Genomic DNA, 14,021 nt, shown 5'->3' with positions numbered 1-14,021 from the left:
TCCTACTTTTATCTATCTTCCAGGTGAGATATTTTAATCATAGTTTTCAGATCTCCATTATTACTTCTCTGAGCCTTAATCATGCTTGCCACCTGTCATGCTTTATTCTGTAACATGAAGCCAGTCCAATATTCTTCCTTTTCACCATTTATTCTGACTTACACTCCCTTAAGACAGATTTTATGTCCATTTTCTCCTCTATTCCCAGAATTCTAACACTCAAATCTAGTCTCTTCCTTCTGCTATCATCCTGTTCAACACTTAGACTCTTTTTTTGGTCCCCAGTCTACATGGAATGTTAACAGAACTTCAAACACTCCAATAATCTACCCAGTCTATAAATGTTCCAGTTAGTTTTGCTTTTTTTGGTAGAAACTTGAGAGTGTGTGTGAATGTGTAGAAAGTGCTTGGTGTGTGACAACCTGTCATATAAAGCTGACTGTGAGTCTTGGCATTAAATGGATCTGAGCAAAAATCCCAGAGTTGCCATTTACTATAGGATGTAAGTAGGCTTACCTACTCTGAGCATCTCTTTCCTCATTCCTACATCATAGGGTCGGTCCTAAAGTAACATTCTAGCCAGTTGACACTCTGCAGACAATAAGTGGTACTCTTACTAATATATATAAATGAAATGAAAAAGCTCATGAAATCTGTTTCTTTTCTTAAAATGAGTGTTTGGTAGTTAAAAAAAACAAACAAACAATGGAGCCCTATGTATTACCTAGGGAGTCCAAATAAATTTAAAATGTGCTTATGTTTTACAAGTATTTAAATTTCAAATGAAATTTGAACTTGATGCACACCTAAAACTTTAGTTTAAATTCTAACGGATTATAAAAATATAAATACAAGCACAAAAAGTACTGAATTATTATCCTTAGCCTACAGCTGGTCCTTAACTAAACACCTACTAAAATAAGTGCTTTTTTCAAGGCAATAGAAACTTTTGAGAGAAAAACTTAATCATGACCTTCATTTTCCATCAAAGTCTCAAAGTTTATCACAGCAATATAAAGCTACTTTTAAAGGCAGCTGTAACAAATGAAGAATACAACAGTATGCTTAAGTTCCAAGACACAGACTTTAAAATATATGTTTTTTCCACTATGCAAGTCAGAGTGTATTGAATTAAAGAGCAGGGAAGAAGTTCTTTCACCTAGGAAAAGGAAACCAAGGTGATCCTAAAATAGACCATTAACATTCCTCTACAGAAATAAAATGCCAGAGTAGCAACCAAATCCTGACCAGGAACTTCAAACTTCCATTCTAATAGTGTTTGGAGTTAGTGATGCTGCCAAGATTGTAAGTTTTGATTCCAGTTCTCTAATCAACTCGCAGCAGAATACATCACACCATCCTTATATACCCTATACCCAGAAGAGCATTTAAATGTTCAAGAACATTTCCCAATGAAAGTTCCATATTAGGGACCTGTGCCAGCCTCGGTGTCAGATTCTAATGGGTCTTAAAGTAACACAGAGCTCTCCCTGCTCTCTCCTAAGGTCTTTCACTGTAATCTTCCCAGCACAGGAAATAGGGGCACTTATGCCAACAGTGTGCAGTTGTCAAAGGGTATAGGGCACTTTGCAGTTGTCAAAGAGCATAGAAAAGGCACTTTTACCTGAATAAAAAAATAAGGAAGCAGTACCTTGGTGATTTTTTTTAAAGTGGCTGCTAAGAACAAAATAGAGGATGAGCTTCTCTGTTGTATACAATTTCACCCAGATTTGTAGAAAGGGAGGGTCTAATTGACTTTAGGTTGAGAAGCAAAGCATCTCTACAGATGCTCACCAGGTACTGTGATGACCTCACCTGTCCCTGGGGACCAGTATTCCACTGTACTTCCTCTAGTTTAAAAAAACTCCTCAGGTCCACATCAGAGTGAATGAATAGGAGAAGAAGGGACATATGAGAGGAAGGAATGAGAAAAACGCAAAAATTTCTGAAATAAATTTCAGATCCCAACCACACGCAAATGTGTCAAATTGACTTCATGCTGTGTCCACTGCCAACTGACTTTTGAAGCAAAAAGAAATAACAGCTTTTTCTTTGTTAACCAAGAGAATGGATCTCAACAGTTAATGTTTGGAGAAAATGAGGGAACACATTTGCTGTGACTGCTCCATGCTACCTTTAGGTTACCTGGCAATTAACAAATCTTCGGAATAGGTAATTAGGTCTTTCATGAATTGTCCCTACTTTTCTATGCCACATTTTTTTCCTATGTCTTTCCCCTATTTAACACTGAAAAAAATAACTTTTTGAAGCTTCATTAAATGCCACCTTTTTAAAAAATTTTATTTATTTATGCATACAAGAGTTGGGGTGTAGGCCAGAGGTGCAGGGGTGGGGAGAAGATCCACCAGAGACAGAGTGGGGAGCAGAAAAGGCAGATCTACTGAAATACACTGCTGAGGGAAGCAGCAGGCGAGATAGGAGAGGTCTGGTGAGCCATGTGGGTCAACTCCCTGGCTGGAGATCGAACTCTGCTACAGTTGCAGCTTCATAGTGCTGCGACTTAACCCCTTGCACCACCACAGAGGCCCAAGTGTCACCTTCTTTGTATAAAAATAGTGGCCTCATGGTCTTTACCCAGTAGGCTGAATAATGATCCTCCAAAAGATGCCCATGTCCTAATCCCTGCTACCCATGAATATTCACCTTACATGGTTTGTAAAAAGGACTCTGCAATCCCTATGATTCAGTTAAGGAACATCAAATGAGGAAACGATCCTGTGTTATCTAGGTGAGCTCAATGTAGTCACAAGGGTTAATAAAAGGAAACCAGGTGATCAGAGTCAGAGAGAGAGAAATGTGGCAATGTGGCTATGGGGGAGAGGGAGTGAGGACAAGGGGGGACAAGGGGAAAGAAGGAATAGGGAAAGGTTGAGAGGGATAGGGGTGAGGCAGTGGGGTACGGGAATAAGGGGAGGGGAGATGATTTAAGGAGAGAAGATACTATGTTTCTGACTCTAAAGTTAGAGGAAGGGGCAATGTGCCAAGGTATGTAAACTATTTCTAAGGAACTAAACAGGTGAGGAAATTGATTCTCCATAAAACCACTTTGTGGACCCATTCATATACCTCTGAACTACAGAATTTTGATAAATAAATCTATATTGCCTTAAGTCATTAAGTTTGTGACAATTTGTTACTTCAGTAATAAGAAATCAATATTCCTGATTAACCCCTGTTTATCCAACACTAGGATCAGGTGCTCTTTCCTACAGAAAACCTCCCCTGACAGCTCCCACCCCATCTGCCCTCCTCTTCCAGCTTATTTTGGTTCCTCCTCCTTGCAAAGCACCCTGCAGTAACCTTTATAAAACCCATTATTATTAAAATATTTATCTGCTTTCTCAACCAGACTAGGAGATTCCTTATTATAGCTAGGATCTATTCCTTGATCATTTTACTTTAAGAGTTTATCAGTGTTTCTAACACAGAGTGCAGGTACTCATGAACATTTTCTCTGGTAAGTTAGCATCACTCACCCTAAATATGAGCAAAATAGGTTTTACTTCCCTGATAGACCAGAAAGACACAGATGATAAAGAAATAACTAGCACATTGCCAGGGGCTGAGGAAATCCTAAGTAAATAGCTTCTTTCTCCTCCAGAAAGACCCCTCAAAATATTTTCTCATAATACAATGGCTTGACAGAAGAAGCATAGGCCCTACCACCAATATAAAGCTTTCAGTCCTGAGGAGAAACAAACATTGGGCTGAGTGAAGAAGAGAAAGAATGGCAGCAGCCTCTTCCTTGTCACATGTTCTTGTACACTGTGACCCCCAAACTCCATCATCAAAAGAAGTCATCACCGTCCACTCTGCATCTGGGTTGGTCATAGGGACTCACTTGGAACCAACAATAATGACACTGATGACTTCTGAACATGCTCACAAGATCCAGTAAAATTTCTGTCTCTTTGACTGCCTGTTCTCCAGATGCTTCTTCCCAACACTTCCTCTTGCAAGCCAGCTCTCATGCTATGAGGAGCTCAGGCATGCTGGTTAACAGATTCCTCTGAGTTCCGTGTTTGAGTCATCAGAGCCCACCCAGAGTCTACATAAGTGAGTGAAGGGGCTTCCACATGAATTTCTGATCCTACTCAATCGGCTCTTTCCTGATGAGCCCTTAGAACTAACACAGCAAAGACCATGACCAGTCTAACTGCCATGACCAGTCTAACTCCTGACCCACAGAATCCATGAGACTAATGAAATGAAGTTTGGGGTAATTTATTATACATAAGAAATAACTGTAATGGTTAATAGACAATTAAAAATAAGTTACTATGATTTTGCTTCCTCATTCTGGGAAAATGAACTGGACAGAAAAGTCCTGGTGAATTAGATAAATCTAATTCTGGCCTGGTAAAATCAAACATCCATGCTTTAGAAATATAGTTTCCAGGGCTCTCTGGTGGTGCAGGGGTTAAAGTCTCAGCACACTCAAGTTATTGCCAGCCACTGTGGCAGAAGTTTGATCCCCGGCCAGGGAGCTAACCCAGATGGCACAGCAGACCTCTCCTGTCTCGCCCGCTGCTCTCTTCAGCAGTGTATTTCAGTAAATCTACTTGTTCTGCCCCTCACTCTATCCCTGGTGAATCCTCTCACCCCCTGCACCTCTGGCCTATACCCCAGTTCTTGTATGTATAAATAAAATAAAAATCTTTTAAAAAAGAAATACAGCTCCCACTTTTGAGATTTGAGAGAATATACTGCTTTTGGTTCATTGAGAACTAAAACTAAAATTTTTCTCTATGTTGAAAACTTATCAGTGAAGGAGCTATCAGGATAGTCTTTTGCTGATTTCTGATCTTCCACCCTTAATCATTCCAGAGGTTGGGTTGGATTAGAGGGACTAAAACTGAAAGACGTGCTGGAAGCACACCAAGATGTTTGTTTTCCTTCCTGACCAATTTGGTCCACTGTAAATAAAAGTTGACAGGTTTTCTTAAATCACCTTAATAATGTGTAGCACAAGTGACTACAGATGCCCAGTAGCTAACCCACATCAGTTTTCTTAGGAAGCCTTCTAGCAATAGGTGAAAAAATCAGCAGCTACTGCCAAGATGCTGTGTGCAGGGTGGCTGGTGGCCCTGCATGACTCATTGCACAAGGCTCCCTCTATCTACACGGGGAAATAAAAATTGGGAGGGAGTTGGGCCTCTCATAACCAAACTCAGGCTGTTTTGTTAAAGTCATACGCTGTCATTTTGGAAGTAGACGAGAATACAGTTATAATCTATCTGGAATCCTGATGAACTCCAGGTATACCTCCCAGTGGGTGGGGAGGGGTTTGCTAGCATAGAGCTTTCAGATGGTTTTATTAGCGTGTCACAGTAGGCAATTCCAGTGCAGCCAGTGGGCCTCAGTCCTTTTCCCCTTTGATTTCAAACAGGAACATACTTTTTATTGCCAGACACACTTTTTAAAGGCAATTCCACAGATATAACTAAGAATATAATGGAAAAAGAAGAAAGGCTAAGAAAAGTTAGGAAAACAGGGTCTAAGTAGAAGACTTCACAATTCCTAAGAGAATCTAGACTAAACAGTGTTCAGGACAAACGGAGGACTCATAGATGCCGTTAAATAGTAGTGTAGTTTTGTGACCCAGGCGATGGGTCCACGTCCTTTGGAAGAGAAGAAAAACTATGAGCAGACCCCCAAGCAGTGTTGACGATGGCTCGGTTTCCAGGGCACAGTCTGAGAGTCTAGCCACATTTTTGGAACGGCTGCCCATTTTCCAGACCTGTCTCTCCAGGCTCCTTGTCAACTCTGTGCATTTCTAGACATCCTTCCAATCAACCCCTCGCTCTATATGTTAGAGTCAGTTTCTGCTTCTTGCAAATGAGACTCTGAACTAATGCAAAAGCCAAGAGTGATTTTTCACTTTCAATTTTTTTGGGGGGTGTCTGGTAGATTAATTGCTCAAAAATATATATTGCCAGGCAACTAACAAAGTATCAATTTAGGAAAGATGGGCATATGTCTTTCCACACGGCTAAATTAGCCAATAAGGAAAAACAGATGACGCCTTGTTCTCACCCTCGTCCTCATTTCAGGACCATAAATTTTCATGAGGAGATATTTCAACAACAAAACCAGATGTGTTAATTCCCTTTATTTAAAAAAAAAAAAAATTAAGAGAAAAAAACTTCAAGGACACAATGGTTGACTGTGAAAGTAGTCTTTACTCAATATAGTCACATTTTCAGGAATGTCACTAACCATTTTTGGTTCAAGTCTACCATCTGAATTTATGCAACTAAAGCTCATGTACAGAGTTTCCAGACCATCACATACTGATATGTGCTTACTCAGTGACATGAGGCTTAGGCCTTTACCTCCTCACCCACTGAAAGCAAAAAGCCTTGAGTTAATATTCTTCCTGTCATCAGATTACCATTAAATTTAAAGTGTGCCCTATTTTCCTAATACATGTAGCATTATAAGACATGTAGCAACATTCTTTGCCAAGAACTAGAAATATTGAATGTAAGGAATTATCTGCATAGGGCCTCCCTCATGGTACAGGGGGTTGGGACATAACCTATGAAGCTGTCTGCAGCCACTGCAGCCCGTGTTCGATCCCCGGCCAAGGAGCTGCCCACATGGCGCAGCAGACCTCTCCTGACTAGCCCGCTGCTCCCCTCAGCAGTGTATATTTCAATCTGCCTGTTCTGTTCCCACTCTGTCTCTGGTGAATCCTCTCACCCCCTCAATCTCTGGCCTGTACCCCAGTTCTTGTATGCATGAATATTAAATCTTTAGGGGAAAAAAATGAAACGATCCACATAAAGATCTATCAAAAGTTAAAAGACACCTTCCTTCAATTTATTTTAATTAATTAATGGAAGTCACTAGGACAGAATGGATATGTTGGCTTAATAAGTAGAGGAAGAAAATCCTGCTATCTACTTAAGAGGTATGGTCTTCAAATTTCTTTTTAGCATCTGGTACCACACTGTAACAGCATGGTTGGCCGTACTCTAACACAAAGCTCAAAGGGTCTGGCTACTCTATTTCAAAAATCTATATTGATGCCTGATATTGAGCCCTACCAATGCCATCTACTCCCTCCAGTAAACACAAGGATAATTACTTCCTCCTCCATTAGGAGATGAATGGAATCCTAAATTAGTAACTGGGGATAAAAAGTTTTAAAACAATCTTCTTGAGGGCAAAGCCTTGTCTTTTGTCTAACTCCCTGGTATGGTGCTCTCGGCCACGAGCAGCTCAGTAGCTATTAATCATGGGCCCAAATCCTATCTGCCCAGGCATTTGCGAGCTACAAGACAGTTTCTCCCAGTCAGGAATAGCAGGCTCTCAAATCTCCCTAAACTCAGACGATTCCAATGATATTTTCTCTGTAAAGATTAGAGAACATACTCTTCAGTGTGAAAGGAGAAAGGGGGGTAGTTCACTCATGTAAAGATAGGAGAAAAGGAAAAAAAGAAAGGGATTAAAAAGAAAATTGAATATCTTAGAAAACAGAATATCATACCAGTTAGGCCCTAGAATAAAAAGGCAAATCATCCTGTTCAAAGATGTCTAAATACAAGATATTTGCATGAGCATTCTTTTTAAAACTATAAAGTATCCTACCTCCTTAAAGTTATCAAATGCTGATAGAATGATTTCATGCCCGCCTCTGACAAGACAAACAGCTGCCAACAGTTCTAAGACAAGTGCTTTTGTTCTGTTAAGAAGAAAAAAGAGAAACACAAATCAGTGAATGTGATAAGTCAGCTATTCCAATCTTCCAACATGGATATGATGTAATGAAGTATGTGTAAACCTTTATTTTATTGATATGATTTATCGAGGTAACAAACCTGTTTGTTTGTTTGTTTTTTTAATTTTTTTAAACATTATTTGATTCCCCCTACCCCCTCAGGTTGAGTCTCCATAGAATTTCCTTCCCCAAGGCACTCATACACCATTACCACAGTCTCCTGTTCTCCTCCCTCCCTCCCTCTGATCCCTCTCCTTCCTCTTTCCCTGCAGGATGTCTCTGATTTATAATTGTCTGGTTTTGCTTTGCTGTGTTTTGTACTGTTATTATTTTTTTTACACTGATGTCTTCTTTGGCTCCCCTATATTCCCATTATAAGTGAAACCATCCACTATTTTTCTTTTTCCTTCTGGCTTATTTCACTGAGCATAATTCCTTCTAGCTCCATCCATGTTGCTGCAAATGGCATAAGTTTATCTTTTTTGATTGCTAAATAATATTCCATTGTGTATATATACCACATCTTCTTGATCCAGTCATCTATTTTTGGGCATTTGGGTTATTTCCAGGTTTCACCTATTGTAAATAGTGCTGCAATAAACATAGGTGTACAGGTGGTCTTTTGAATCAATATTTTTGTGTCCTTTGGGTAGGCCCCTAGCAGTGAAATTGCTGGGTCGTATGGTAGCTCCATTTTTAGTAGACTGAGGAACCTCCAGATAGCTTTCCATAGTGGTTGGACCAGTTTGCACTCCTACAAGCAATGTAGGATAGTTCATTTTTCACCATATCCACATTAACCAAAACAGAGAGACACCCCACTGAATGGGAAAAAATCTTTACACTCCATTCAACTGATAAAGGACTGATCACAAAGATAAACAAAGAACTCACATGACTCAACAAAAACAAAATAAACAACCTAGTCAAGAAATGGGCAGAAGAACTTAAAAGACATTTCTCCAAAGAGTAAATGCAAATGGCCAACAGGCATATGAAAAAATGTTCAGCATCCCTTATAATCAGGGAAATGCAAATCAAAACTACAATGAGATACCACCTTACACCAGTAAGAATGGCACATATCAAAAAAACAAGCAACAACAAATGTTGGTGAGGACGTGGTGAAATAGGTATTAAATCTGGAAGGTGTGTTTCCCACTCCACAAATTACAAATTGCTCACTAATAAAAATTTGGGAAAGATTAGTCCTTGAGTTCTATCATCATGTGTCTGAGTTCAATATAGTTGAACAAGTTTCACTGACGAGCCAAAAGCAATAGGAAGTTTGGGATTATTCAGGAAAATAAAGCACTGGTCAAATATTTTCTCTGTTATTAAGAGTGAGAAATACAACATTTGCAGAAAAGTTCAAAACTGACTGAAACTGAAGTTTTAAATTAGCAAATCTGCTTATTTGCAGGTGGCTCCATCCACAAATGATAATGCATGTTTCTGTCATTTCTTCTTCCTATGAAGGAGATCTGAAAGGAGCCAGGTCACAGCTGCACTAATGTAAGAATATTTTCTCCAACTCAACAAACTAAAACTTAATCTGAAATATTTTTAGAAGGAGAACCTAGAAATACAGCATAAGTTTTCAAATACAATATCAAGCATAGCATTTTTCTTCATCCTAAGATTACCAGATTTTCATGCTTTTTCTGGAATAAAGACTATTGCCAACCTCTAAACAAAGAGCATTCTGATAATCCACAATGTTAAGTGTCTAAAGAATAGTGAATAGTGACTTCCTTGTAATGGAGGCAGAGAAGCAGCAGCACGACTATTAGGGATTCTAGTAAATTAAGGAAGCAATTAGAGTTGCAAAAGGTTTGTAATCAGGGGACGTTTGGAATACTAATATCCAACATTGAAATAGGACTTTATAGTTTGCACTGCATTCTGAATCAGAAAGAATTTATCATCATATTTTTTAGTTAACTAAAAAATTTATTAACTGTCTCAGATAAGCCATAGATAACTGATGAAAGGGAATGATACTTTTGAGAAACAGAATTTCTGATCAGGATGGAAAACAAATATAAATAAAATAAACTGATGAAGACAGGCTTCTAGAAGATAACCTATGATGTGAATAATATATGGCATTGGCCTTTATAGGAAAGTGAATAGAAGAAATATGCATAAAATTATTTTCATTTGGTCATAAAAACTACATATGTAAAGGTTGCAAAATGAAGGAATAGTGGTTTAAGTTAGCTCCCATTATTAGCTGGTGTAGCTAAGTCTATATCAAGATTCTCCTAGCCCCAGTCCTGGCAACCTGACAACCTCATGCTTGCCACCAAATTTTGTTAAACTTGCAAAGATGCTTAATGCCAGGCTTCAAGAAGATGAAAGCTGGAAAAGCAGGGCCAAAGTTGTCACAAGTGATTCAACTCTGTCACATGTAAGAAATACAACTTAGTTGAAATGAAAATTCCACAGAGCCAAGGAGTCTAGAATCTACTGGCAATCTTATTTCAGAGAATCTCACTTGAAAATTTCCAAACTCTTACTTGGATAACATAACCTGATAAAGTGTTGACTAGTTCTCTGCTTTCCCTAGATACAGACTTGTACATCACAGAGCAAGCTTACCTTGGGTTCTTGTTGTTCAAACTTAGGGCGATCTCATTAACAGCATGTGGATGAGACATCACCATGTTGAAACCATACTGAAATAAATGTAGACAAAACACAGCATTACTAGTCAGCTTGGGGACTGGCAATGTTTATTATATTAAGTAACAAAAACCCTGAAGTTCTATCTAATACAGTCATATCATCACAAATGTACATCAGTGTCTGAACATTTTTCTATGAAAATTTTCAGAAGTGATGCTGTTATCAAGGGATCACATTCCTATTCTTTATAGAAAAAACTCCATGTTTCTGTTTATTAAAATGGTAAAGAGGCACCAGCCAGTGATTCTCAATTTTTCTGCTCAATGAAATCACCTGCAAGAATAAACAAAAACCCCTGATTCTCCATGACCCCCCAGGCTAATTTATTTTGTTTTTGGTTTTTTTTTTTCTTTATTTATTTATTTATTTAAATAATAAATTTTATTTTTATATTCCCCCATACAATTGCAAACCCCCAATTCTGACCCCATCCCTCCCCTCCCGCCCCCCACCCCCCAACATTTTGAATGGCATGTGACAATTTTTTAAACTATCAGAGTGATTCCACTTTACAGTTAGGGTTGACAACCACCGCTCCAGTCCCCTTCTCTGGACAATGTTTGTTAAAAGCATCAAAAATCTAGTAAACTTATCTTGCTCTGAGACCTGTTACCTCATCCTTCTATAAAAAGGAGTCAATGAACAACATGCCCAAGAGTCATTCTAGGTCCTGCTCAGCTGAGGAAGTAATCCTTCTCCAAACTCACTTTCCAGCTCAGAACTATTTCTAATTACACTTCCCAAAGCTCCAACATAACATCAATTGACACACATAGATTTATGCTCTCCCTTACCTCTTCCTTAAGATGAAATCCACACATAGCATTCATATCAACATAATTATCTAAATCATGTTTTTCTAATTCTCACCCCTGGTTTACTTATCTTACAATAGTTGTTACCCTCTCTGTCTACCCCCTATACACTCAGCTCTAACTTTCACTTTGTTGTTAGGGTTAATCCAAACCACACACTATACTCTCCCGGTGTTTCTTAGAGTAGAGATAACCTGCATCACAATCACCTGAAGGAGGAAACTGCACTTTTAACAAAAATCTTCCAGGTGCTTCTTATGAGGATCAGGATGACAAAGTCCAATAGATGGTAGCCCTAACTTCTTGCTATTTGCCTCACAATCCCTTGAGACCAGTCATCTACCTAGTATGAGGGTCTACTTGTTCTTAGTGTTCTAAGGTTATTCCGTCATTATCCATAACCATCAGCTTATTCTGCCTTTAACGGGCACAAAGATTTACAAGTAATCTAAACAAGCTTATCACTGTAAGAGGAAATCATCTCTCCTTTAACTACCTTGTAAATTATATACGCCAATTAAAATATAAGGGCAATTAACTAAGTTTTGAATGTTAGAATGAACCAGATCTTTCTTTTTTCTCTAGTATCTCATTACATCCTAATATTTACTTCAAATGTAAAAAATACAAAGAAACCAAAGAGAATAAGATTCGTGTCTGACAAATTCAGATTTTTTTAAAGGATCAGTAATCCAAACATACCTGATAGTTCATGATGGCACGTAAACACATGATACAGACGTGTACATCATCTTTCTTACTCACTAGTCTTGAATTTTTCAGAGTTCGTCTGCTTGGCAAAGTATTATATCTACAAATTAAAAGGGAAACATGAAGCTTTTTTAGCATAGGCATGTGCATTTAAAAAACAGACAGTGTTCTCTACCTTTACTTTCACCTAAATGAGGACTGGGCATCATAACCACCACCAACAAACCCATGCCCAAATAGCTATTTCTAATTCCTTAGACTGCATGGCTCAACAATTCTGTGCACTACTCATCATCTAAGGCCAGACTCGTGAACAGTGTAACTTCATTAACAGCACAAAACAGATCAAGACTATATAGGAAATTTATCTACCATCCAGGCTGCTTATAATCAAGCCAAACACATTTACAGAGGTGACCTGAGGCAGATCAAATTTGTAATCAAGTGAAGTGGTGAAACTTAGCTTACATGCACAACTCCAATCTTACGACCCACTTTCAACTTTACCTTCCTATAATGCTCTCAGGACTTCTTGCTTCTCAGTTCAAACCTACACAAGGTCATCCATTTAGCAACTTTAATATTAACTTAAGGTATTAGACAATGAAATCTTAATGACAGGGAAATAGCTCCATAGCCTGATCCCTCACATAAAGCCTGGCACAGCAGCTGAAATTTAAGGAAATATGCTGTTAATTCACAGGGTAAACAAGTTTCACCACTAGGATTCACTCTAGAAACCCTACATTACTAAGCCTAGGTTCTCTTGTCTAGTGATTTAGCAGAGCCTACAAGTGTGACAATGTGACAGATTACAAGTAGAAAACAAGACAACACTGAGGGCTTCCATATACGTTTTAAATTACTGCCTCAATGTGGGAGCACAGATAGGTTTTATCCTGCAAGTTCAAGCCTAAAACAAAAGCAAACTTCAAAAGTTGTCAGCTACTTTTCTGTACAGTCAGTAACAGAAATGCTCCAGAAAATAAGCTGTAAGTCTTTCTTTTTTGAGCTGAACTCACTTAAAATTTTAAAGGAAGGTCTGATTAATAATAACTGATTCCAAAATCCCACAGGTACAGGCAAAGAGTAGAAAATGCAACCGACAGGTTTTCTGAAACTTTAAACAGAGCAGCCCTTTTAAATTTCATTTTCTATTAAAAAACTGATGGTTCCATCACATAAGCCCACTAACGAGTCAAAAAGTTTTTGTAAAGTACTTCAGTAAGTCTCTTGCCCTGGCAGACCTGAATGTATAAAACCGAGTGTGCTCATGCCGGTTCTAAGAAGAAAGCTTTAAGGCCACCTACTAAATGGGAAAACATATTGGCACATCATGTACCAGATGAGGAGTTAATAACTAAAATTGATAAAAATCTCACAAAACTCAACAACAAAAACAATCTGATCAAAAATGCTGAGAAGACATACAGATAGCCAACAGACACATGAAGAGATATTCAGTATCCTTTATTATCAGAGAAATGCAAATACAAATAACAGTGAGATATCATCTCACACCTGTTAGAATGGCTATTATAAAAAAAAAAAAAAAGACAAGAAGTTACAATGCAGAGAAAAGGAAACTCTTTTGGTAACAAGCCTAATGCAATACCAGATGTGGATACAGATCTGCACACAGGAACACACCTATGTAAATGTTACAAACCAACTTTAGTTTAAGTTTTTAATGGTTGATTAAAGGACTTGCTGTTTTATTCACATTTACAAAGAAAATTTCAGCTTTGAAAGTTGACTTAATTTAGTTCTGAATGCAAAAACAAAGTTAAGGAAACAAATTCAGAAGTTGGGATTTCTAATTCCAATTTGCACATCTAAAATACAACTTTAAAATGTGTCACTTCATCATAATCCCAGCCTGAGTAAGATTGCTAACACACTTCCTAGAGGTCTCACAGCAATTGGTACACTTAGTCTACATCTGAAGCTCTTCCCTTTCCTTTACATTTCTTAATTTGTTTTAATTTCATTTTATTTCTTTAGTGGAATTACTTATTAGTTACATGATAATTTATTAGAGTGACAATTGGCACTAT

The 14,021-nt window shown here is 38.1% G+C and overlaps 1 protein-coding gene across 5 annotated transcripts in view; it reads right to left on the bottom strand.

Annotated features, from left to right (window-relative positions):
* The window catches only part of FMNL2 (formin like 2), a 280,386-nt gene that overhangs the window by 48,650 nt on the left and 217,715 nt on the right, over positions 1–14,021 (bottom strand). For all 5 annotated transcript variants that reach the window (XM_054699725.1, XM_054699727.1, XM_054699726.1 and 2 more), the window contains exons 7-9: positions 11,956–12,064; positions 10,352–10,428; positions 7,618–7,711 (exon numbers count right to left, since the gene is read on the bottom strand). In XM_054699725.1, the coding sequence (XP_054555700.1) occupies positions 7,618–7,711; positions 10,352–10,428; positions 11,956–12,064 (280 nt within the window). The remainder of the gene's footprint in view (positions 1–7,617; positions 7,712–10,351; positions 10,429–11,955; positions 12,065–14,021) is intronic.

Source organism: Talpa occidentalis, unplaced genomic scaffold, assembly GCF_014898055.3.
Source record: "Talpa occidentalis isolate TD23 unplaced genomic scaffold, MPIMG_talOcc4v2.1 talOcc4.3, whole genome shotgun sequence".
Classification (NCBI taxonomy): Eukaryota; Metazoa; Chordata; class Mammalia; order Eulipotyphla; family Talpidae; genus Talpa; species Talpa occidentalis.
Note: the sequence above shows the minus strand (reverse complement) of the source record. Positions and strands in the feature narration are given on the sequence as shown.